General features: G+C 37.1%; 1 protein-coding gene across 1 annotated transcript in view; it reads left to right on the top strand.

Moving 5' to 3' along the window:
- MYO16 (myosin XVI) overlaps positions 1–27,750 on the top strand; it is a 353,826-nt gene that overhangs the window by 298,070 nt on the left and 28,006 nt on the right. Inside the window, exons 29-32 of the mRNA XM_079322616.1 lie at positions 5,249–5,345; positions 10,726–10,972; positions 12,782–13,089; positions 14,908–16,110. Coding sequence (XP_079178742.1) covers positions 5,249–5,345; positions 10,726–10,972; positions 12,782–13,089; positions 14,908–16,110 — 1,855 coding nt within the window. The remainder of the gene's footprint in view (positions 1–5,248; positions 5,346–10,725; positions 10,973–12,781; positions 13,090–14,907; positions 16,111–27,750) is intronic.

Raw genomic sequence — 27,750 nt, 5'->3', positions numbered from 1 at the left:
GGTTCATGCTAACAGAAATTGTTAGAACACAAGCAACTATTTTCCCTCATGCTTTGGATTATATCAATAAAAAGATATTGTCCCATCATTTTTTTGTTCCATCTTGTCACTGCATTGCATGTTGCAAATAATGTACTAGTTGCAGAAACCACTAGGGAGTGACTTTTGACCGCCAGTACTACCCAAAGACTGGCCTGGGCCAGGCACTGCCCACAAGCTTTCTCAGTGACCTTGTGCCACACCAGACAAATCCATCCTTCCCTTCAGGCAGAGAATAGGACAGATGGTTGACTTTGATCTCAGAATGCTCACAAGCTCTCACTCTTTCAACACAAAGCTCTATTTTTAGCTCATATTTCTATGAAAAATAAATATTTTTCCCTCTGGAATATATTCCTTCCTCTCTCCATTCACCTTTCAGGCTTTACTTACGATTTCTAGTCTTGCTAACTCAATTTTCTTTTGCATCTGAGATCTGGATTCTGTGTCTTCCTCTTCCTTTGTCCCCTTCCACCTCTCCTGCTTTTTGACATTTTTCTAGATACTTTGCTTCATATTTGCTACCAGTCTTCATCCCTTATTTGTCTGTGATTAGTTTTCGAGTCTCCTGCCTTAGGGTTTCCTCTGTGTGCCATTGTCTTCCCTGGCACCCGTTGCCTGTATTTCTCATCCACACCAAGGGACCCTTGCTGAGTTTTTTCTGTGTTGTGAGTGAGTGGTTTGGCTCAGGTTAGGAATGAGATCACAGAGCAGGCCAGGGGAGGAGGTGGGGAGGAGCATATACAATCACATTTTGGTGCTGTGTCTGTTTCTAGAATTCTGAACACTAGAATGACATGTCTGGAAAATGCCAAGATCCCATGAGATAAAACTGGGGTAGAGTTTCCCTGAGTGTTTCCTACATGCATCTTATATTGCCGGATCACTTCCTTTCCTGGAAGGCATTTCTTCATGGTGCCTCACAAGTACTAAGAGCTGTGAGGTTTGTGCATTTTAGGGAAAAGGAGTGACCATTATTCTGCCCTTTCCCAGAGACCTGAATGGCAGCTTTTCTCCTAAAGTCCAGCTCCTGACAAAAACATACAAATGCTTGATGTCACTTGCTTGAACACCAGATTACTCTCACACTTTATACTAAGGCCATAAATAAACATTTATTCAGTATGTACCACAGTGCAATGTCACTATTTGTGGAGACAAAGAAGGACTTTTAAAATTTATGAGGAAAAGCAGAGAGAGTAAACCTATAAAAATAAAAGTTCAGTTCTTAAAAACCAGTGCCCTGTATTTTTCATTATAATATCTTTATAGATATGTACACTGCAAGAAGACACATTTTACAATAGTATTAAGGCTTTTTTCTAAATTTCATTAATGCTCTGTGAAAATGTGTGTCATTGTGTAAAATATCATTAGACTATAGTTCTCTGTCTTTTGTAGATAGCTATTTTGAAAGTACTGCCAGAAACACACAGCACTCCCACAAATTGCCTTTTTTAAACTAAAGAACAGCTTTACAGATTCCCTTGACACCTATTAAGCATGAGCTAATACTGCCTCCATGCCACCTACACACCATCTCAGCATCCATTCCATAGTTTTGAATGTCTGTACTTCTACGTCCTACACCTTTTCTGTAAAATTAAAAAAAAAAAACAAAAAAAACAAAAAAAAAACCAAAAAGAGACAGAAAAAAGAGACTAGAAGAAGAAAAAAGAGAAAAAGGACAATTCTCTCCCATTCTTTCTCTTTATTTCCAGGAAAAAAAAAAAAAGCTAGCCTGTAGCAGCAATTCAAGCTTTGGTAGTCATCAATGACAATTTTACTTAGTCTTTAAAAAATGTGTCATTTTGAATAACAACATTTTAAACCCTAATGCTTTCCTAATTAAAATAACTATGAACTGTAATTCACAGATGGTTTACTTTTACAGGAGTCTGAATGACATTAAAATTTCAGACTCAGATGAGAGCACTTTGTAGTCCAGAAAAGATATTGAAAAGTGAGTGTTTTAGTGGAGGAACATTTGAACCTTTTTTTCCCTAGGCAAACAGGAAACATTTTGTGATTAAAGAAGAGACCAGAATGAAGACAGGTGGCAGCCTCAAAAACTATTTTGATATGTGACATGTGAAATTCCAACATTTTTCAGCATTATTGCTTTCACTGAACACCAGAGCTATAAAGAGAGTGTTGAGACTATTTTGCTCTCTTGGTCAGCCTTAGAGGCTCTCAGATTTAACTCAAAGACTAAGCAACAGAGATTTCTATCTGTACTAACATAATCAAACATGTTATAGCAGTTTCTGCTTCTGTCTAGAGCTCTACTCTCTGTAGACCTGGCATATGATGTAAAAATCTATAAATAGCTTTTGTCCAAATGTAAAAAACAGATTTGTATTGGCAATTTGTATTTATTCATTCACTTAAAAATTGTAGCAGGCTCCTACTAATGAAGTTCAAAGCATAAGTGATGCCACAATAGCTCCATTTATATTGTTCCTGGGGTGCAGGATGAGAGAAGAGAGCAGTAATGGTTTGCATGTCCCATGGACATCTTTGTGACTGCAGTGCCAGACACTTGTAGCCATTCTATAATAGCTTCAGCAATTGCCCTGACTGTGATTTTGGGACTGCACACTGCACAATATATTGCATTGTTTAGTCAAATTACACTTTTGAAATATAGCCTATATGTGACAAACCAGTGTGTCAATGATGAGACTAATTGAGAATGTGGTTGTTTATTTTGCCATGGGCATTTACTAGTAATAAGAGCCTTTTTAAGGTTTCAAAGTGCAATTCTTCACCCCCTTTTCTACTGTGGGAGTATCAGTATTGCTGTAGTGAGGGGAGAAGCCAGGACCTGAGTATTTAAGGACAAAAGCGAAATAAGGAAAAATTGGATGATTTGGCAGAGGCCTGAGACAGGAGGTGAAAAAAGTGTGTGATGTAGAGAATTTGCAGAAAGGAAAGGTGGAGTATAAAGAACTAGAGGAATGTAATTTTATTAAGTATTTGTTCTCAGGATTTTTCTGAGAGCTGCTCAGATGAAATAGTAATTATAATAACCACATGATAATTTAATTACAGTTAACTATATGAATAATAATTCAGTTATTTTTTTAACAAAATAATTCTGTATTTAAGGCAATGTAAGTAAGACAACGAATATATTAGTAGCCATAACTAGTAATAATGCAGGTTCAGGATGTGGTTTGACAAGATGGATGGGGAAAAAACTCTTCAATGAGCAAAGGGTTAAGGTAACCAGGTGAACAGAGAATTTTGAAAGCTGAGGAAGAAAAGTAAAAAAAATTGTTGAAAGTTATCATTCAAGAAAATGAAGATAAGAGTATGTCCCTAAGAGTGGCATGTGACTGCACAATTGGATCTCAGGGAGATTGCCTCAGATTAACCCCCACACAAAGAAAGCCTATTTCCTATTGCTGAGTTTCTACACACTTGGCTATAATTCAAAAGGGACTACTTTATTGGGAAAAGACATACTAACAAATAGAAAGCATTCCAGTTTTGCCATTTGAATGCATCTGATTTTAACTAATTGCACCATCATTGTTAGCTCAAACTTCAGGATTACAGATTTTTAAAAACATTTAATTTAAAATAGTTGCTCTCTACAGTAGAGAGAAGTCAAGGGACAAAAATGTGCCACAACCATTTCTGAATTGAGTCGGTGTAGTTTAGCTGTGAAATATATGTCCTGGCATTCTGTCACCTAACACTATCAGGATGTACATCTGACAGTGTCTGGATTAAGAACTGTTTGGAAGAGTGTGCAATTAACCCTCCTGTTGTAATCCGATACCAGAGGTATAAGGAATGTCTTACCTGTCCCTCCTGTCCTTATCCTATTGGCAGACAGCCAGAAATCCCCTCCCTGACCCTTTCCTAGAAAAAGCCAAGACCTGAGATGCGCTTCCTCTTTTGCCCTGCTACCACCATGCAATAAAGAAAAGGCAAAGAGCCACTCTTTTGATCCTTGTGCTTGTCTCATATGCTAGACCTAGCTCCTTCTTATTGATACAATAGGAAGAAGTTACAGTTTGTAGCACCCTCCAGATGCCTCTCTCCCAGATCTAAAGTAAAAAGCACCAGAGGAGCAGGATGGTTCAGTGAGAAGAGAGTGAACTTGTAAGCTGGAGACAAACGAGTTGAAATTAATTTCTGCAATTTTAGCCAGACTTGTATTAATCAGTATGCCTATTAGCCATAAATTTAATGTTTAGACAAAATCTAGAATCTTTTAGGGTAGCACAGTTTTCTGGCACTGTTCCTTTTAATTCTATGAAGTGAAGGAAGTTACTTCTACAAAATTCCTGAGAAAATGATCAGTTTATTGTTTGGGGTTTTTTCCCAGTTACTTGGTGGTTTTAGAGTTGCTAGGTTGTATGTGGTTTTTGAAGTCTGGTAGAAAGGAATGCTTTTGAAGACAATACAGAAATCACTTTCTAGGACTCTTTCAGCTTGTTCAGAAGGTATCAAAAGAAAGGTGTTTTCTTTTTGTATAACAAGCTAAATTTTTCTCTAAAGGAGTGAGAGTCTCTAATGGTTGTTACGTCAAGAGCTAGATGAATTAAATCCAGATATTACACAACACCAGAATCAATACTTAGCAGATTATTTTTCACAAGTGAGTCCCTCTGACTTTGATTCTGAAAGGAGATCCACAGCACAGCTTCAGTAAGCAAGGCTGGGAACTAGTATTGATAATTTTACTGGATATAAGAAATCATTGTCACTAATGACAGTGAATTTCTCCCATCCTCCAACTTCAGCTAAATTCTTCCTGTTCCACAAATGGCAGCTATGTCACCATTTTCTGTTCCCCATGGATTTGTCTTGTCACCTTTCTCCATGCACACACCCCCTCTGCTTTATAACAGCTAAACCTTATTTTCTATTATGTTGTCTAACACATGAGAGTAATTAGATTCAGAATGCCTTTTTCACCAACTTGTATTTAGCTTGAAGATTGTACTATTTGTTCTGCATATTTTTGGAACTGAAGTGGAACTATCTGTCTAACAGCTTGTTCATCCTTTACAAATACATCTTTTATTCAACCAAGTGATAACTGTATTTCTGTTAAAGAATTGGCATTGTACTGTGCCTAAATTGCAGATATTATTTCAACCCTTTGCAGGATTGCTGACATGCTATCTCTATTTGCCTGTCATTGTTTTGGCCTTATTTGTTCATGATTTCTCTGCTGTTTATATTCTAGATAGGAGTCCGAAAAGTGTTTCTTAAGTACTGGCAAGCTGACCATCTCAATGATTTGTGCCTTCAGCTTCAGAAGAAAATTATAACCTGCCAAAAAGGTAACAGTCACAAAATAAGTATTCCTGAGCTGTTACTTGGTATATGGAGCAGAATATTGCATAGCAAACCACCTTGAATAATTCCTGTATTTTATATATTTCCCTACAGATACACGCAGATTTTTTTAGATTATATTAGCATTGGTGATTCTTGCACTTTCTGTCTGTCAAACATAATTTTGTGACAAATTCTTGAATGTAATGAAAGCTTAGAGAATATTGAATATTTTTTTCTTAGAGTAAGTTCAGTGAGTTTTTCAAGGGCATTAATATCACCTTTACTTTCTTTTTGTATATCAAATATTGTAACAGTGATACAAAATTGGAATATTTTTAAATATATCTGTACTAAAACCAAAGCTAATAAGTTAGTGTGATTAGTTGTCCTTGTTTTTCCCCCTTTTCTTACTACTTTCTTATTTGACTGCTACTTTTTTATGTTTAGGCGTTTTTTCCCATTTTATGCCTGCTTCTTTCCTAAGGTCACTGACGTTTTTTGGCATGCTTTTAAAAGGAAGTACTATCCACTGCCTCCTGATTTTCTGTTATTTATACTTCATTTCCTATCAAAGTCTTAATAACTGCTGAAAATATGAATATTGCTTTGTTTGAAGAAGCTTCCTTCATACCATTCATTATTTACCTAATTTGCTGCAACAGCTTGCAATGTCTGCAACAGTTCCCATTTTCATCTATTTAAAGGAAATTAAAAAGACAAAACTCTTATCTTTTTGTCAGACACATAATATTGCAGACTTAAGAATTATAGACCCCTTTCATTTTAATTATTTGTTCCTCACTGTAAACATGTAGTGAAAAAGAGGAAGTCAAGACAAAGCCTGAAGCAAGTGACATCCAAATGGTAACAGTTCAGAAATGAATGTAGAGAATGACAGGTAATAGACACCACAGTTCAGCTGAGTTTATAACTTGGACGTGATTTTTTAATGCAAATTGCCATATTTTATTTATGCATTTTGAAAAGCAACAGCAGTTTATTCTCTTTCCCTTCTTATGCTGACTTATCAAAAAAAGGAAATCTTTACCTTTCAGAACCCAGTTTGCAAACAGAATGCTAAAATTTAAAACATTCTCAGATATGTCCATGTTTTGCAGAAGAGAACAGATCACCAGTGTCTGCCTGAAGAATGAAGATAATAGGGCTTCTTGTCTCCTTACAAAATATTTTTTTTTGTTTTGCTTCTATCCTCCTTAATTAGGGTAACTTGAAAAGTAATTTTTGCCAAAAGTGTGAGTTTAAAGCTATGGCTCATCTGCATGCTTTTTATGATCTGGGAAACCTGAGAAAATCAGGAACTTAGATGAGTAAGCAGTAGTTAGACATCGACCTCGTGCTGAATTAGCTCATGGAAGAAGTTTGACTTTTGCAAACAGGTGCAGTTGTAAACTTGTAGAATTAGCATGCCAAAGAGCTCGGGCAGATTTGTAATCAATAGAATACCAGCAGATTGTTCTTATATTATCCTAAAATTGGTCTCCATATACTTTACACTGACACAGTGATGCTTAGTGAGTAATGGTGTCAGACTCAATGCACTTTTATCCCCTCACCCTTTACATACAGAGGACTTTGGAAGCTAGATATCTCCTGAAAACATACTGAATGATAGCCAATAATCACAATAGAACAAAAAGAAAGCTGTTAAAAAACCTCCAAAGGAGGGCTATGAAAATGGTGAAGGATCTTGAGAGGAAGCTGCACAAGAAGGGGTTGAAGCCACTTGTCCTGTTTAGTCTGGAGGAGACTGGGGGGAGATCTGAAACCAGCCTACAGCTTTCTCATGAAGGGAAGTGGAGGGGCAGACACTGAGCTCACTGGTGACCAGTGACAGGACCCCAGGGATTGGCATGAAACTTTGAGGCTTTTTGGGCACTGGAACAGGCTCCCCAGGGCAGTGGTCACAGCATCAAGCCTGACACAGTTCACGATGCATTTGGACAATGCTCCAGGCACAGGGTGTGACTCTTGGGGTATCCTGTGCAGGGCTAAGAGTTGGACTTTGATGATCCTTTGGGTATCTTGCAATTCGGGATATTCTGATTCTGTGATTCTAATTTCTTTATCAGGCTTTAAATGTAGCATCATATAGCTAGATAAGAGCTTTAAGGGGAAACAGGTCTTGCCCAAAATTACTATCAATTCTTTTTACATCAAATCTAACCAGCAATCCCTTCTTCTAGATTTGGGGGATAAAACCTCAAAATAAAGCAAACCAGATAAGATATCTTTCTGGTATCCTGAAATTTATCTTACACAAGCAAAGAAAGGGGTCAAACTAAAGTGAAAGTGTGTAAAAACACTTCTACTTAAAAATGTGAGTTTAGAGACTTTCATATTTTTTTCTGCAGGTATGAGAACTACATATGATACTTTTTGACCTGAATAAGTATGAAAATTGTTTGTGCTCATAGGAAGGGCAACCATGCTGAAATTCTTCCATCAGAGTTTGTGTAGATCAGGAATTAACTTGAATACATCCTATACACAATAGTTAATAAATTTCTCACATAACCCAGATCCATGGTCTACTGAAATTTTGACTATTCTAATCCTCATCCTTTGATGAACTCTAAAATACTAGATATTTTTCTGCCCTGTGGGTACTAACCACAGTTATTTTAATTTGCATAAGTGAGAATTATTTTAGATCTACAGAAATGAGGAGCAAATTCCCCAGGCAATCATAGTACCCAGTACCCAACAGTAGTAGATAAAACTAAGCAGTAAAAGTCTAGGAGTTGACAGTTTCATTTCACAGCAGCTTTTTAGGTTATAAAATTTTTCTGTGTTTAGCCAAAACCAAAATCTTTTAAATGTTCTCATAGAGAATGAAGTGTGGAGATATACAATTTAATGAAAAACCTGAACTACTCAGTTCATAAAAATGTGTGCAAAAAAGAGGGATGTCTATCTGCCAAACCTTCCTAATGAAGCTTTGTCGAATGTTTCTTCTTCATTTTGGTGCATAATTCAGAGTAGCTGTACAGTCCCTAAATGTTACAATTAGCTCTACTGGGTCTCATTTTACTAGACCATTCTAGCAGGCTACTCTAAGATGCTCATTTACGCCTGCTAACAATCCTATCAGAGAACTGATCTCTTAATTCCTTTATTTTAACCAACCTTGGTGGTGCTACCAGTCTTTTTTTCTTTTTCCTTCTTTTTTCTCTTTTTTTTTTTTTTTTTTTTTTTTTGGTCAAGTTGAAAACACATACAGACACACAGACTCTTGTAAAGATGTTACTTTAAAATACAGATTTTTTTTTCCAAAGTCACCCAGGATTTGATGCTTAACTATTTTTGCTCTGCAGAAGGTAGATTTAAACAGAATATTTTAGGAAAAAGCATTTTTTTTAATTAAGCTCTTTCAAAATTTTTTATATTTTGAGCAGTGAACTCTGATAATATTCTATGCAGATATTAATTATTTTTGCAACAGTAACCCTTAGATTGAGACTCATTATCGTCTCTTTTAGGAATACTCTCATAAAATTGTCAACAATAATTGTACTATTAGTTTCCTTTCCAAGTAAATTGGGGAAGTGTATTAATGTTTCAGAAGTCAGATTTTATGGAATCCAATTAAAGGCATTGATTGGTTGTGAGTATAAAAGTATAAACCTTCAAAGCTGACTATTATAAATAATTATTAGAAATTATTTCTAAGTGTCTCAATTTGAAGGTTTTCAAGCCCAGTGAATTTTGGATATAAGCAGTATCAGTATGTTAGCATTAGCCTTTCTTATATCTTGTCAGCTGGGCACTGAGCAGCTCTAAAAAAGGAATCTTTTTTTAGTGTCTAAACAAGGCACTAGAAAATGATCGAAAGTACCTTACATTACCCTATGCTTTAGCTGTTTATTTTGTTCAATGACATTTTATATTCATAGAAGAATAATTGTATCTTTCTCTGTTGACATTTTTCCTTTAGATTATTTCAGCTTGGTGCTTCATCATTCAATGTTGTTCTGCAGTGATCTTAAATCTGAAATTTAACTATGTTGCTTTAAATACCTAATGCATTTTAACTTTTTTATGCTGCTATCACCAGTCTCAGTATCTTCCCCCAAACTGAAACAAACAACTTACACAGGCTGTTGTCTGCTGACTTCACTGATGAAAAACTTTCAGTTGACCAGAGTGACCATAACAAGCAATTGATGAAATTTGACCTGGTCTTGATACATGTAAAGTGATGAAAACCAAGAGTATTTAAGGCACAAGAGAAATAGTTCTAAAACAGGTTCTTTCCTGTGAGATACACAGCAGTGGTTCTAGATCTGGAAAGAAACATAATCTTGTGGAATTTAAAAAAACCAAACACCCACACAAACACAGTATTTTCACTAAGCACATTTCTTCCTTCTAAGCCAAAACAGGTTCAGAGAATATTGAAACCACCTATTGCAAGCACTGGGATTAAAATGGTGCATAATTTATTATGATCACAGAGGCCCCTGTGCCTTGGGTTTCTGATCAACTGTACTTCAGAAAATCCAGGGTACTGGGTGGCATATGGGTAGGATTTGTTGTAATAAATGTACATACATAGGAAAGCTATTACAGGAGATACACTAAAATCTTTTCCTAGCATAAAGCTGACAAAGAGCATGAAGAAAAAGTCTAATAGTTACATGAAGATGATGCAATGTAGATGAAAACTTTTTACTAAAAAATTCAGATATGATGTGACAGATACATTTAAGAAATTTGCATTTAGTAATATAATTGTTTTAGCTGAAAGGAAATGAGCAGTAAAAGATCTTTACCAAACAAATATCTTGTGTTGGTTGAGATTTTGATGGGATATTAGGTACCCCATTGAAAATTGAAAATTAAAATGGAAAATTAAAGCATTTTTTAAAGCTAACCGGCAGCAATCATTTAATTCCTACTGCATTCACTGCATTTAATTTATCCAGACTTTTATTTTGAAACAAACTATCTTTTGACCTTTGCAGTGCAAATGTATGCTTTCACAATCTGTAGTATACATCTATGTAAGCATCTTACATTATGTATATGTAAGATGTATACATTTTATTGCATCTATATGTTGTAATCTAATAAAAACTAGCATTCAGTGAAAATAAATATTTTGAGTTCTGATAGCTCAAATGTATGAATTTACCGTCACTACTTTGTTTTAAGCACTGGCAGTAGAAAACAGAAAGAGTTCCATTTTACTATGTTAATTATATGTCATCAAATTTCTTTCCTAATTTGTATAAGATGTTGACTTAACTTGGTTTGCTTACAGAACATACAGTTCTGCTGCAATCATGAGCACAGATATTAAGTTAATTCCCCAATTAGATGTCTTTCATTGGTCCATATTTTCTCCTTCCACTACGGTAGTTGTAAGAGGATTTCTCGCTCGCCAGCGCTTGCTACAGAAGATGAGCATCAAGCAGCAAGAGGTCACCTCAATCAAAAGCTTCCTGCAGAATGCTGAGGACATGGGACTGAAAACATACGATGACTTGGTGATTCAGAATGCCTCTGACATCGCCCGGGAGAACGACCGGCTCCGCAACGAGATGAACGCTGCTTACCACAGGGAAAAGGGAGAGCCTAGAAACAGGCCAGAAGAGGGCCACAAAAGGTGAGAAACACCTGCTGTGAGGAATTGATGAGTCTCCTCAGTTTTTGGGAATGCCTTCCCTGCTTAGGAAACCATAGAAATGACTGAGGGATCGCAAAAGGGATCTCAAGTATATGCTCATCCCAAATCAGGTTGTATTTTTTCCCTGTATATCAGCTAATTAAGTTTAGAAGCTTAAGGAGGCTACTGCATCATATTCAGAGGGCACTGAGCTTAGAGGAACTTATTCAAGTCTCTGAGGCACTTATTTTTTACAAAAATATTTCTGATTCTGTTATAAATAGGTTACAGTTTAACTTCATCAGACCAAACAAGCAAAAGAAAAATTCTTCTGACTTAAAATACCAACACGGAGAAATTGTCAAGGTAATGAAAACAGCTAGGAAAATGTTGAAATACAGCAAAGTCCAGACTAAGAAATCCTGATTTCTCACTGAAGCAAGTAGATTGATTGTGAGGAGAATACTTCTATTTTTAAATAGGCAAAATCTGGGGTTTTTTAACTTACATAGGAGTTTTCAGGAGCACCTACTTTACAAATCCAGTAAATTCTGGATAGCCCATTTCTAGGAACTGAATCCCTGATTTCTCTCTTAGACAGCTGAATGAGAAAATCTGGCATTTGCAGTTAATCGGTATAATTCTCAATAGAAAGAATGTGTCCATAACTTGCTGGACATATAAATGTTTATTTTTCCATAGGAACTTAATTTTCATCCAAAACAGCTCCCTTTGCTATCATTGCTTTTGTCAGTGACTTTAATAAAAGTGAAAATGGCAGTGCATCTGCTTAATTAGCTTCAAATATCCCAGTGATTACATATTGGAGGAAATGCCTTTGTAGGAAAGACTGTAATTAAACATTACAGTGAAAACAAATTATCCACTGAGCACCATGCTTTCATCTTTGCTATTTCATTTACTACATGGGCAGCTGGCTATATCCTGTGCATGAATTTCGGCTCTGCTGGTGATTTGCCATGCAGAAATACAATTTAAAAAGACAAATGCTTGGGGATTTGTTTGAAAAATGGCAGTATAGACATCTTCTATCTAATACATTACTACTCTAAGTTAAAAAGGTCTCAGTGTTTTGATTCTTGAAGGAATAAAATGTTAGAAGAATTTTTGTTAAAAATCAATTTGTCAGAAGCAGCTGGAAAGTTGTTTCTCAATATATATTCAAATAGGGAAAAATTTTAAAACCAAATTGTAATTGAAACATAACTAAATATAACATCATAATAATAAAAATTATTATTAAAAGTAATAATTAAGTTTAAACTGGAAGACATAGGGATATCTGGGTGGAATTGCTCAAGCAGCCAATGTAGCTGGTTAAAAAGGTCATCTAATATTTTAAAGATTTGCATTATCTAAATAGAATTTATAGTTGTCTTTTTAGAATATAATGATAAAGGCTCAGCATTTGCTGCCTCAGTAACTTTCTATTAAAATGGATTTCCCAGAAATTATCATTCAGATTAAAACCCCAGCTTTTGATTGTGTGTGGCAATCAAAGTGTGAACAATTCATTCAGTGAATGTCTGGTCAACAATATGAGACTGCTTAAGCAAGGCTGCATTTGTGTGAAAAAGGGCCGGTGCCCTGATTTATCATGGAACAGGAAATGGAAGAAAGCTAGCAGCTTGATCTGGATTTGTTTGTCAGAAGATTACTACACACATCCCCTCGACACAGCAGGGGAGTTGTGAGATTGTTTACCAAAAAGCTGTTGTTACATTTGCATGAACAGGTTCATTGTTATTGCTTGAATAATGCATCTGGGGCTCTTTTCTGTGTTTCCAGAGCTGAAGACAAGGGTGGGAAGGTCTCTGAGGACAGCTTTGCCGGCTGTCGAGCGTCTAAGCACTTCCACTCCAGCTCCGTCCCTGTCCCCATGGCAGTGGATGGCTTGGTGCATCCTGCGGCTGGCTCATCCATCAGATCCCCCTCCCTGCACTCTGTTTTCAGCATGGATGATAGCAGTAGCCTGCCATCACCAAGGAAACAGCCTCCTCCCAAGCCAAAGAGGGACCCCAACACACGACTGAGTGCCTCGTACGAGGCTGTGAGTGCTTGCTTGTCGGCAGCTTCTAAGGAAACCGCTAATGAAGGTTAGACACAAAGGCAGACGCAAATGTTACTCTGGGTTATTGATTCATTCTTCTCCCTTTGATCCTTTTAAACACAGTCAAATGCCTTTGAGAGCTCCTGCTTCCTTGAAATATTTCAGTGGCAATAAATAAAATTAGCCAATTTGTCATTTGCTCCCAAATCAGCAAATAATACTCATGTGTTCTAATTGCCCAGTTTGTCAACAGTCAAAACTGATTTGTAGAAATCTCTCTATAAGCAAGTAATCTGTCAACATGAGCTATTCTACCCCACTGATCATTTCATTTCACCTTTTAAACTGTTAGAATATCTTGCATCACTAAAACAGAATGCTCAAATCTTGAATTTCACTGATTTAAACATTAAACTTTCTCCTTTTTTTTCTCTCTGCTCACATGAATAAGTTATGCATCCAGTGTTTGTTTAGCTGCTTTGTTTTGTTTTGGGTTTTTTTGCCATAATTTGGTTACAGTGATTTTTGTTTGGAAGGAAAGAGCTGCAAGTGTCCCAAAGTGTCTCAGTGCATTATGGTGCACACGGCATGATTTTGAGTTCACTTGCTCTATTCTCTTTTACCTTTGAAATTAATGGATAAAAGATGAAGGAAGGGAATTGATAAGCCTGATAAACTTCACTTGTTTTGTGTGAATGATCCTCAAGGTTTATTAAGGAAGATCCTTCAGTTTGGGTTTAAAGCTCTCTATGACTCCCTAGTCCTGCATACAACAGATATAAATTTTTGCAGCTCCCTCTCTCAAAATAATTAGTTTTCATGTCCAGTTCATTAGGCGAATGTCCATTTTTCTTGACTCTTTGTTGCCCATTGAAGCTCTATGTAAGGAGAAATTAACTATGCCCAACATACTTTTAAACTACCATGTCTCAAGGAGGTCTATAATAATTTAATTTTTCTGTGTCCAAATCTGCAAAAGATTATTGATTTAACCAAGAAGTTCTATCAGACATGTTTTGAAAGAGCAACAATTTTTATTTATATGTGTGGTCTTAGCAATGTTTACATATACTTACAAAATAATTTTGGAGTTCTTATATGTGTGAAACAATAGTGCAAGTTTCTCTGCTGTATACTCATTTTCCATGAATTATGTCAGTTTCCTGAGTCTTTGTCCAAAACCAGTTCTGATTTATAGCATCTAATTTTGATCTTAAAAGACCAATCAGCTAGGTATCTATTCTCTTCACTACACAGGTGCCTGGAGGCTATGAAGAGACATCTAGTTTAGTTAAATGTATACTCACTTGGGGACTTGCCCTTAGGCTATGGGATTCCCTAAAGTTATAAATTATTTCCACACTTGCAGTACAAAATAAGAGAGGGGCATAATATCATCCTATAATTAGAGTTTTATAGATATTACATAAAAGCGGGTATTTCAGTTGCTGGCAATCACATATGTGTAGCACATAAGTAGCACTGTGCTGTCTCCTAGTTGAAAACATGCCACTATCCCTTGGAGCAAAAAGAGAAACAAGCACATATTTCCATGTGTTACAGACCTTGCAGTGCACATTTGGATTCAAAACATATTTCCTCAGGTGTGAGTTCTCATCTTTTAGTGGCAGTAGAGATTACCAAAGTAGGTTATATGCCCAGGTAGCAAAGGCCTGTGGTTGGGTAGCTGAAAATTCTGCATTTTATTCCTAGAAGTATTTATGGTTTTGCTGGGAGTCCTGTGTTTGTGACTGCTGCTCATTGTAGAGCTAAATGGACAACATTTGAGGGCTTAAAGTACTAGACCAGTCTAAGAAAAAACTGAATTTAATTGTACTAACACAGACTTTTTTCACTTTCCTAGTACTGACCCGTCCAAGACCACACAGTGATGACTATAGTACCATGAAAAAAATACCTCCCAGAAAACCAAAGCGAAGTCCAAATACAAAACTTAGTGGCTCTTATGAAGAAATACCTGGCCAAAAGCCTGGAGAAGTAAAAAAAGCAAGCACAGTAGTTAAACCAGGTGTCTATGACACTGTGACAGTACAGAGAGCAGCTTCTACTGATGGACCACAACACGGTGTGTTGAATCTCTTCATGTCACAAGAAGAGGAGGAAAATGAGCCTGTCTATATTGAAATGGTAGGGAATGCAGTGAAAAGCAGTTCTGCTGAAGCAGAGAGTCCAGAACAAGGAGAGTCTGTATATGAAGAAATGAAGTATTTTCTACCAGAAGAAGGAAGCAATGGTAATGGAATAATTCCAGTAGTGACTGGATCTCCTCCTCTGTTGTTTGAAAGCAAAAAAAATGTTAATGTTGAGGATGGGACATTGGATGGAAACAGTCAAGCAGCTTTGATCTATAAAGATTCCTGTGACATCCCAGCCCCTTTCCCAAACTTGCTCCCCCACAGACCACCACTTCTTGTATTCCCTCCAACCCCTGTCACATGTTCACCTGCTTCTGATGAATCACCTTTAACACCACTAGAGGTCAAAAAGCTTCCTGTTTTGGAAACCAACCTAAAATACCCTGTGCAGTCAGAAGGCTCAAGTCCATTATCACCCCAGTACTCCAAAGGCCAGAAAGGGGAGAATGAAAGACCAGTGTCTCCAGGCTTGATTGTGTTCAGTGTTTCCACCAAAGTGACTCCTCCTTCCACACCGCCTCCTCCACTGCCACCACCCCCTCCTCCTGTACCACCCCCTGCTTCCTACCGGGCTTCCACACAATTTGCATCTCCTCCAGAGGCTTGTGCTGGTTTTCTGATTAATGCAGGGAAGGCAGGTGCAAATTCAGATCTGTCAAAAGTACCTCAGAGACCCAATCCTGCTCAGCTTGGATGCTCATCTTCTCCATTCTCCAAACTTCCTTACTCCCCAAAGGTGGCAAGAGCAGATCACAGGAAGTTGAACTCAAATTCATCATCTTCATTTCCATACAGCCCTACAAACTCAAGGTCATTGACCAGTCCCCTTGATGAGTTAACTAGCTTGTTCAACTCAGGAAGGAGTGTGCTACGAAAATCTGCAGCAGGACGTAAGATCAGGGAGCCAGAAGGTAAGACAGTTCCCTGTGCTTCTGTTTTATGGATTTTTTTCTGCATCAAGACTTTCTTACCTTGGAAACTGATAAAATGAGCAAAAATACAGAGTGAAAACCTTGATTGGCTTGGGGTTTTTTTTAAAAGTCTCTTGGAAACACATATAGAATATATAAATTACATATCAAAACTATATGTCTTCAGGTTTAGTCTGAGATATGAACTTTTACCAAAATATTTGTATGACACAAGTTTGAATGTTCTTTTAACATTCCAGCTGTTCTAGTAAAATAAACACAGATGATAGATTGTGTGAAAAATTAGTTTATGTTATCAAACTATAAAAATATTTTGAATTAAATATAAGGCTACGTTGCTGGTAGATGAGCTTTGCTTTGAAGACTGTCTTTTAAAGTTTGATAATTTAATTTCCATGAAATTCTGTATTTGGTGATACAGTCTTTATTTTTCCCCTAAATTATGCTTGTAGAGAATCATGCAGTGAACAATATTTTAAAAGTTAAACCAAATCCTAGTTCTGCATCTCAATAACAACACTGACTCCAGTCTTTGCATTACTTTTTTGATTTAAAAAAAGAGAAGTTTCCTATTAAAAATATTCAGTATATTTTATATAGGATTGCCTCCCCATGGTAGCATCTCCTAAACCCAAAATTTTGTGAATTTTTAAATTAGAATGGGAAAATCTCCAGATTGTTTTCTCTGCTTCTTCACTTCTATCTGTCCCAACAACTTGTCTTAATCAAGAGCTATGTGCATATTCAAAACAGGCAATACAGAATCATATAATTACTTTGGTTTGAAAAGAACAGTAAGATCATTGACTCCAGCTGCAAAACTAACACTTTCCATAATTTCAGCTATATCACAGTTTTCCAGCTGCACAGTGTTCTCCAGCTCCTCCTGTTGCCTGTGCTACATCCTTGGTGTAGATGTACTTCCATTGGCCTGTTGATGTGCCACCTCCTTAGGAAGAAGCCCAAGTTGTACTTTTGAAATACAAAACAATCCTCTAGAGAACAGGATGGATTCTCTTCTTATTCATTGTCCATTTCCTTAAATACCTACTGCTCCATTGATTTTGGGATCATATCCTAATTTACACAGCTATACTGTAACAGAAGAAGGTGTTTGTTCTTACTCTGTACATGTGTATGTCTGTCTGTCACCCTACATCTCTATTCCTAAGAACCTTGGCAGCCTTCAGCCAAAATTGCTTTCAACTAAATATACCAAAGAGATTGTTAAAAAATTGACTGAGTTTCTACATGCTTCATAAAAGTTAGTGTCTAGGTGGAGACAAGAGAGATTCAGCTGTCAGAGAAACTATGGTGGACAGAACCCTTATGAGTCCCGAGACCCTGAAAAAGATTTAGCTGTACCTGGCTAGTTCTTGTATGCTGAATTCAATCCTGTATTTTGACTGAGCTATGTACTGAGACTTCATCAGTTCTCAGCCTCAAGAGAATGTTTTTTCTTATGCCAAGTATTTAAACTGATAAAATTTCTAAAGGAGTTATTGCCGTAGTTTTGCTTGCTTTGAAAAAATTACTCAATAATATTCACTGCCTATAAATATACATAGAATGATTCCTTAGGATTTTTTGATGGGTTTGTGGTTGATTTTGTTTGTTTACGTGTTTGTTTTCAGCAGGGAGTGTTGGTTTATCATATCGTTTATACATTTTTATCTGATGGGAAGTAACTATTAAAATTAGTTCTTTGGATGTATCTTCTCAAGTTTCTCTCAATGTACCTGGGAGAAAGTCTTGTAGGCCACTCCAGCCTGGTCAAAAAAAAAATAACTTTTACTTTAAAATAAAAATTGCTTTGGAATGGAAGATTTTTGAAAATGCAATCATCAACTAAATGTGACCAAGGCAGAGTTCAGATTGGGTCTCATGTGGGTTGAAGATAGTGCATTAACAGAAGGTACCATAAAACCTCTAAATTTACCTTTCACATGGAAAATGTACTTCTAAATATTTCATCAAGGGAGCACTAAGTATGAAGGATCAAAGTTCAAGAAAGATATACGATAAAAAACCTGAATCAATATTTTATGAGCTAGGAAGCTACTGTATACTAAGTGCAGTTACATATGAATAGTTCAGTGCTAAGTAGATGGATTGAAAGTAACTAAGAAATACAAGTGAATACATGCATGTGTTTTTACAATTTGCCCTTTTTTATGTACTTCATGTGTTCATCTATTTTCTAGGGTAACAGGTGGAAAAAATTATTTAATCTTTCATGCAAAGCAATAAGATGGCAGTCATCAGACCTGACTCTTTACAAGTTGTATAAAACTTGAAGTTGTCATATGCTACCTTCTGATATTTTTATCACCTCTTGCCTAATGCATATTAAGCTCCTAGAAAACTCCTCTCTCTCTCTTTTTACAATTTGTAGCATTTTATTTATTGGAAATGCTATGGTAAAAAAAACCAAACTCAATATAATTTTATTAAAGTTGAGCACATGGCCTAGAACAGCACTGTATAATGTGCAGTTTCCTTTCTTTTCAGAAGTTGAAACCTATCAACAATCTTAACTAAAAGCAGAAAGTAAAATTGTGGTCCATCTTGAAGTCATGGAGAGTTACCTCTGGGAATCAGGGAGTTTGTGTATGGGATCATCAGCCTTGGAGATGAAAGCCTCCTTGCCAATATAAAAGCAATACAGACAGATCCCCCAGCATGCCTCCCTCGCCTGGAGGAGTAATTTCAAGGCCTGAGAACACTTATGTCCTTTTGCCTCCTGACCTCTTTGTGAGAAAAGCTTGTCCAGAATGACAGAAGAACACATTTGTGGTTTTCTGATGTGCTGGAGAATTATTGTGAATTGAACTGAGAGCATTGTCTTTCAGAAGGGCAACAACAAAAAAAATCAAGTGGCAGCAACTTTCTTTTCTTGGTGGTTGAGTCTGGCTTTTTTTTTTTTAATACAACACCAGCCCCTGCTGGTTCAAACACTGTTCAGGATCATACAGTGTGCAATTTCGTGCAATGTACTTCATATGTAACAAGATAAGTTTTTTGCTCTGCAGAGCTTATAGTTCAAATAAAACAAAGCTGTAACAGGTGAGAATGAGAACCTAGATAAGATTCCTCGGAGGTTGGAAAGTGTTGTCATTGAAAGTGCAGCTGTGTTGTTTCACAGGGGGTTTCTCTTTACTTCATATAAAATGAGACATGAGTGAAGATAAGTGATAATGCACACGAACACACACACACAAATCTTTTCTATTCTCTGTGACTGCTGTAAGTGAAAACTTTAGTTTGCAAGACAGATTGAAATTGAATGGTCATGTGCAGAGCCCCTACTCAAATAGGCAGGATGTGAGATTTGAAACATCATGAAGAATTCAATCCTTTAATCACAAAGCAGCACTCCTTAGCACGATATCCAAATATTTTTGACTGTTCAACATATAAGACATTCCTTATATAAGGAAGAGACAATCACATGTTTCAGCATTTAATATTAAATATTTATGAGCAAATACAGAATTTTTCTGTTCCTCAGTGTGTAGGAATGGTACTCAGATTTTGCTAGGTCGTGATGTTATTTCTCTTAATTGGTACAGTTGATATTAAATTATTCCATGCAAAGGGGAATCATTTAACCTTCAGAACAAAAGGTAGAATAAATCCTAACCAATCACCCATGCTTAGATTGGCAGAGTGAGTATTCATGTAGATTCTGAAGGGGAAGGAGCAAAGGAGCTATGATTTTACCTTAGTCTGAGTGAATATATACAAGTTTGCAGCCCCACATCTAGGTGCCTAAGAAGTAAAATTAGGAACATATTTCCTTTATATACTTCACCAATATATAGGTGTCAAGTTTTGTGAAATATTGTTAGTGTTTCAGTACAAGTAAATTTATATATGCAAGTCTAGCCATTCTTCAGTGACCTGTTCCTTTCCAAACAGTTTGGTAACAACAGCAAAAGCATGGAAACATTAGATTGTTAACAATTTATTGTTATCAACACTGTTATTGTTTCTCCTTGACATCCATCTACTATGTGAATCCTTTCTTTGCTTACCTCCTAAGTGGCATATTTTCAATATATGAAGCAGGTAGCTTAACATATCAGTGTCTTATTCTACATTCTCCAGTTTAAGCACTGAAAGTCACAAGAAGATAGTTACAACTGGCAAATAATACAGATATTTAGATGTAGCTTGGGGCTAAAGCTTGCCAAATACCCTCCATTGAGATTGACTCAAACTTGAAGAACAACAAACTGTAATGTGTGTGTATGAAAAGTACTGCCCTGTGAAAGGCAGGTATCCCTTTGATAGCTAGTAAATAGTTTTCCCTTATCATCAGATAAATCAAGCTATTGTGCAGCTAATATCTTAACACTGGATTGCCAATTAAACCCCTGCTTGTGTTTCTGTGAAATCCCAGGCCTTTACACTCTAAGTCACTCAGCTTTATGTCTTAAGCAACTTACTAAAGATAACAGTCGTATCTCCATCTCCTTCCTATTTGTACAATAAAATGGATATATTTTCTTTGTGGTAAAAGCTAACACCTTACAAATCATGAGTAATACAAAAAACTGTGTTTTCAACTTTTATCTTTTACCTGTAAATGCTGGAGGAATGATTGTATAAGACATTGAACTTCTACATCTTTAAAGTAAAAATTCCCAAATAATTAAAACTTTAGTCAAGCTTCAGCACATTTCTCAGAAAGAGATTAATATCTTTTTACATAATTGCTTTAATTAATAGGGAGTGAGGGTGATTTTCTGTGACTAATTTTCAGATCAGATATCTAAATGGAGGAGAGTCATCAACCTCTGACAGAATATGTAGAAGGGACCTGTCAGGATCCTCAAGTCCAATTCCACGTCCTGTGCAATAATCACACCATCTGCCTGAGGCTGTTGTCCAAAAATTCAAAGTGAAAACAGGTTTGGTGCTGTGACCACTTCCCTGTTCCAGTGCCCAAACACCCTCTGGGTGAGAAACCTTTTCCTGATACACAATCCCCTCCCTTGCCCAGCTGCCCATGCTGTGCCTGATGCCCCAGGACAGGGTTGGCTCTCCTGGCTCCAGGGCTCTGCTCTCTCCCTTTCTGTGCCACTCTCACTCCCCAGTCTGTCCATGCATCCAGGGTTACTCCAACCCAGTGCAGGATACAACACTTGTTAAGCTTCATTGAATTGTTGATTGTCCATCTCTCTGCAGGGCCTTTCTGCCCTCAAGGGAGTCACCAGCTCTTCCCAATTTAGCAGCATTGGCAAATTTTCACTTCTTGCAACTCCAATCTGAATCTCTTGCTGTGGGTGCAGAAAAGTGAGAGGAAGCACTCCTAGTAAGAGTTCAATGCAACTCATTACAAAACCACCTTTTCTTGGCTAGGCAGAGATGCCCTATACAGAAAATTACACAGGAGTAGACAGCACATCTGGCAATACAGTTGCCATTCAACCCATGCTGGGTCATTTTTCTGAGGAAATAATTATGGTTTCTATTACTGCAGCAGAAAAAGGTTAGAAGAGTCTAGAGAAAGTCCACTTGATTCCTATTTTAAGAATATCTGTACAGTCTGAAAGATACCACCTTAATCTGCAGTCTTCTCCTGATCTATAACTTTGCCATTATCTGGATAGTGTGTCACAGAAAAGAACTGTTGTTTCTGGATAAACACAATGTACCAAGGATAATTTTCCATTTCAGAATGTCTGAAAACTATATATTTTAAAATTTTAAAACAGTATATTTTATTGCTGAAGACTGTTCTGGGTTTCTGACTTTTTTTTTTTTTTTTTTTTTTTTTCACTAAAGCATTTCAATTTCTGGTTGCTGTTTGCTGTTACAGCCTAAAACCACGTAATATGGAATTTGCTTTGGTTATCTGTTCCAACAAAAAGGCTTTGTGTGTGATTACCATAAGTAATTTTAACCCAAAGATTATTAGAAGAACAAATCAAGTCTAATTTTCAGGGTATTTTCATAAAAATTCATATTTATTTTGCATTATAAGTGCTTGTATTGAAAATAAAATCACATCTTTATCACTCCTCCTTACATTTCCAAGAGCTGTATCAATGAAATAGAGGTTGAAGGAGACTATGCAGCCCTAGGATCACAGAGGAAAATATCACTGCATTTTTTATTTCCATCGACCTTACACTGTAACTATCTCTGGCTAATGGAAAGGGATCCTAGCCTAGGCAGCACCTTGGTCTGACCCACCGTAGGCTCTCTCATTTTCATACCAAGTCACTGCTGAAGAAGAGGAGCACTGAGGAAAAGTACTTGCACTGACTTTTCTGTTCCTTTTATATGGTCCATTTCTGAGAACTGGCATTTCTTTTAAATTAATGACTCTTTTTTGCATCCTTTCCATTGAGCTGGATTTACTTTGTGTCCCCTTTATCCTGATACTTGAGTACAATAACTGCACCATACTGGTTCAGCTTAGAGCATTTCAAACCTGAAGTTTTAAATAATATCCTACTTTTAATTGTGACTTGGATCATTCAGATAGACATTTACAGGATTCTTATTTTCATAGCAATGTCTTTTCTTCAACATCTGATGTGACATCATGGTTTCAAATTCAGAAATTGTTCAGAAAGCTGTTTCCTGACTAAGGGTGCTTTTTTGAATAGTAAGAATTTTATTTGTAATTGACAATACAGAACCACAAATGACTTTGTTTAGGAACCACTACATCATTAATTGTAAACCAATTACCCATATCTAAGAGAAAGAAATTGATTTGTTGTACACTTGTGTTCCTGGTACCAAGGAAGAATATGGGTATTTGGCAGTAAATGTCATATCACTTAATTTTATAGGAATTCTGGCATTTGAAACATAATGAAAAATGAAATATGGACACACATTTTAGTGAAGGCCTCTTATTAAATTCTCGGCTTGAGTGAGAAATCTCTTTAGATGTTTTTAACATCTTTACATCCATCTCATCATTAAATTATCTTTTGTGAAGAACCTCAGTAGAAGACAATAATTACATTTTACAGAAATGTCAAGATTGTGACATTTATATTTGTTTTAGGCTGAAATGAAAATCAAGCACTCTAAAATTCTGTGCAGAAGTAAATATTCTTTCATGTCCAGGCTTTCAAAAAATATTTGTAAAGAACTCAAATGGTCTGCCTCAAATACAGTAAAATGCTTCTTACTGAAAATGTTAACTAGATGTGTTGACCTTCTCTGGACCTAGATAAGTTCAAAAGTAGCCATTTCAACATTGGTCAGGTTGGCATTTAGGAGTATGACTGTCTTATAAACAAGCCAAGCTACTTGTAAAATCCTTGGCTCAGGTATCCAAGAGCTGGGTAATCTCCAGCCCCTCAGTGATGACCCAAAGTTATTGGCAGGACTCACTCAGCTCATCATGAAACTCTGAAACTCTCTAGACATAATCCAATATATATCCATAATCCAATATGTGTGGATTAGGTTCCAGTTCCAGCATTAGAATTTTGTGGGGCTGGATGGAGAAGCAAGAGAAGACAATTTAAAAGAGACTCGATCCTAAGTGTGAGAGTACCCTGATCCTCATGGTCCCTCCACACTGCTACACTCTGCTATGAGAGAGTAGTCAAATGCTTAGAAGTGGAGTACTGGAGTAGGAGTAGCATTTATATCATTTAGGGACATCTGCCTTCTTCCTGGCACCCCTAGTGAATGGGGAAATACAGAAGCCTTCAAGATCTGTGCTCTTTTGTCTTGAGCTTTCATTCTCTTTTAAAATTAAAGGCATGAAAATTAGTTTTATACTTTGTGTGGTTAAATTTTTAAAACAAACAACAAAAAAAAATTAAATTAGGCCTGAAGTTTTACATTTCATTATTTCTCTTAGCTCTTTTCTTAGGGGCTGGTTGCAGAACAATCCTGACATACTGGTAGCAGTTAGTGACAGTTTTTAGCCACTGTTTATCTATGTTTGTGCACAGTTTATGGATGTTTATCACAATGCATCTGTGATAACCATATGTTCTTGCTTTGAGGTTAATGACAGTGTCATTGACCATCACTCTATCCTTTCAAAATTAACTTAAAACAAACTAAACAGATATCTAAATTAATTTTTTTCTCTTAGAAGCTCACTTGGAAAGCAAAATCTGAATGTTGTCCGAGAAGTTTTCCAGAACAGGTGTCCCTATTTGGTGGGCAGGATTACAGTGCAGGTGAACCAAAAATATTCCTTACATTGCTCCTCAGGATCAAACAATTTATCTTCTCAATGCAGTCACTTGTGCCAAGAGTTCTGTGTTGCAATCACTGCCAGAGCTGGTATGAAATACCCTGAAAAGTATTGTAGAAGCATTCTGGAAGAAGTAAATAGAATGTGATGTTTCTGGAAATCCCTATCTGCTAGTTTGTTTATTTGTTTGTGGTTTTGTTTGTTTATTTTTTTACAGTATTTGAAACTGTGTTTGAGGGGGAGGAAGGTTGAGACAGTGTCTCCTCACATGGTTTCTTTCAACAGCAGCTAAAGCCCAGCTAAAGCTGTTCTGTAACTGAGATACCACACAGAAATGTTAACAGACTTAAATGTCTGCCTTCAAGAAGAATTGCTGTATCCACACAAACTTGAAGAAAACTGTTTAAAAAATGGAAGCTGTGTTTCTCACTAAATTCCCTCCTCCTTTTCCAGCACACCAGCAGGTTTTTAAACGCACAAATACAAAAAGTAGACTCTTTGCTCAGTCAATCAACACATCTAGCAGTAAATAAAACCATTAACAGAGTAAAATCAACTACTTCTTTTCCATATTAGACTTGAAAAGGTGGGGAATATGGGGACATGGAGGCAATAAATGTTTCTTCTAAGGCAGGATATTGTCCCAAGCAGTGCTTCTCTCTTTCCTGCCCTGTGATTTGTTATGAACCTCAGAAAGGCCTGTAGAGATCAATTCCTAGAGAAGGTGGGATGAATGAAATCCCCAGTCTCTGAAACACACCACTGACTGGGGTCTAGCTCACTTGCTGCACTGAAAAGGTATTCCAAGCTCTTGCTCAGATACTGTCAAGCAGTGGAGATGGCAACCTGTCCAGATATTCTTCATCCTTTACCACTGTTTGAGAAAGCTGCTTTCTCCACTTCAGAATGGTATGCTTAATCTCATGTTGGGCAAAAAACTAATTCAAACAATCCAGAGTCCTCCAGACAGGGAAAAAAAGGCATTTATGTTATCTCTCCCCCACCAACTCTGGGAGTTTACCTGATCCAGGGATGTCCCTAACATTGCTTCTAAGAAAGAGGGAAAGATCTGCAGCTTGTAATGATTAACTCTGAAATAAATGTAGAATAACAGCACTGTCTTTCTACCAACACAAATCCATCAGAGAAGAAAACAGAAAAAAACCTTTTTGTTCTAAGTGTGTACTTTCCAGAGCTGTGATTTACAAAATGATAATTGAACTGATGGCTATTAAGGGCTGAACCAGACCCAGGAGTTCCTGCAGCTGCTTCTGCAGCTTCCTTCTTACTACAAGTCTCATCCTCTGAAATGTGGTTGATTGGTATCACACTAACACAAAATTCTTCAGAGGATCTCTTTCCTCAAGCAGAGTGAGTTTTGTCATTTGATATTCTTCATGGACTGTGTCTTCTCTCTTTGCTTTCCAGCTTCCCAGACAAAATAAGCAGCCTGTTTCTGAATTTACCTGCTCCATCAAAGAGTGTGGCTTCTGGAGTAGCTTGTAACACCATCTGATAGCTCCCCTTACACAGCTCAGAGAGAAATGATGCTGCAAGTGACAGTACCAATTCATTGCTACCATCCTAGGAGCATCACTGGTGAGGGGAGAATCCTAGACAATTGCTGCTGTAAGGGCAGGCTTTGTGAGGTGAAATAAAACCAATGAATAAATATTGCCCCTGATGGCAGAGGCAGCCAGCAGCACAGCTAAAAGGGTGAGACAAGCAGCACATGCTAATAGGCTGGGGGAATCCTGTCTTGACAGTTTTCAGCCTGCTCCATTTCTTTCAGCAAATAAGAAGCAGCTGTTTGCCTCCAGCTCTCAGCAGACAAAGTAAACAGTCATGTAACAGAGGGTCACGGTGTGACTCGGTATGAGTAAACTGAATTTCTCTGAGGCAATATGCATTCATCCAGCAAAAGGACACCCAAGACAACCTGTGCTTAGGGTAGCTAGCAAATGCCACAGACAAAGAATGTCACAACAGTAAGTAAGAGCAAAACAGAAAACACCAAGTGTAGTTGAAAAGGTACAACAAAAAACACAGGGGTAAACATTAGAGCCAAAATGAAATGGCCTGTTCTTATTTAAATTTCCTCTCCCTTTCCTTTAGCAGGTACTTTTAGCAAAAGTATCTGTAAATTTTCTGAAATTACCATATTTTATTTTTTTCCCCTCTCTTCACAACATCCACTTGTCATAATAAATATAAAAAAATAGCCAGGGTCAGCCATTAGGGTTTAGTGTATTCCTGACTTTCCCAAGAAAGAGTGAGAGCACAGATCAGAAATCCCTTCTGTCTGCAACGTCTTGACTTTCAGATGCTGGTTAATAGGGTCCATCAGTTCTCTCTTATTAACATGTTTGCTGTAGCTCCTTGATTTGAAATTTACATTTTCCTGAATACCACCTGTAGGTTTTAAGAAAATTGAGCTATTTAGCTTTTACATTCCATGATAGCGCAGGTACAAAAAGCTTCTCCTCCTATACTACATGAATTTATCTGCCTGGATTTATAAGTTTTTCTGTTTTCATAGTTGCGGATACAGGATGTAAAACTGTGAATCTTGGTACCTAAAACTGTCTATGGATCATCAGTTACAGAAAGTCATGTTTTCCATGAATGAAGAAATAAAGTTTGATTTTATACTGAGATCATTTCAGCTTTAGGACTGAGATGTGTCCTGCCTAGCTTGTGACACTGATTTTCTTTAGCTAGAAACTCCTTAGCTCTCTGTTTAATTAAGGAAAAAAAGTGTGTGCTTTGAAAGAATGGTCACGTCAAATCATACCCTGAGGAATGCATTTATACCAGACTTCCATTTATACCAGAGCAGAACTAGGCAGAATCTGCTCTCCCTGTACAGTGACAATGAAACCTTGGAAAGTGGCTTCAGCAGGAGCTTTGCAACAGGTCAGTGCTCCACCAGCCCTATATGATTTTGAGGTAGTTTTTCTTCCATATTTTTCCTTTTTTTTCCCTGAGATAGATGAATATTGACTATTGATTTTCAGTTGTGGTAACCAGTGCTGCCAAAGTGAATGGCTGTGTCTGTTTCACTAAATGTGCCAGTGCCAGGGAATGTGCTTGGAATGGCAGCTCACTCCTGTCTCAGTGGAAATGCAGAGCAATCCCCAGCATTGTTTGGAACCTGGCAGGCTGGCTCCCTTCCACACAGATCTGGGTGTGATTCAGGGGAAGACACAGCCCAGGGACTATTCCCAGCAGATGATTTGGATTCCTCTGCTGTGGAGGGCAAGGAAAGTGTAGTGGTACTGACATGGGTCTCTTACCATTTGCCTCAGGGGCAGAGAACAGTTATGATCACATCTGAATAACCAGGACAGACAAAGTACTTAGCCTGTATGATGAGTCCCTGGTGCTTTGGCAGCACTGCACAAAGCATCCAAAGTAAGCATGAATGGGAT

This window comes from Erithacus rubecula (assembly GCF_903797595.1).
Source record: "Erithacus rubecula genome assembly, chromosome: 1".
In the NCBI taxonomy this organism is placed as follows: domain Eukaryota; kingdom Metazoa; phylum Chordata; class Aves; order Passeriformes; family Muscicapidae; genus Erithacus; species Erithacus rubecula.
The sequence above is the reverse complement of the archived record's forward strand: the minus strand, read 5'-3'. Positions and strand labels throughout refer to the sequence as shown.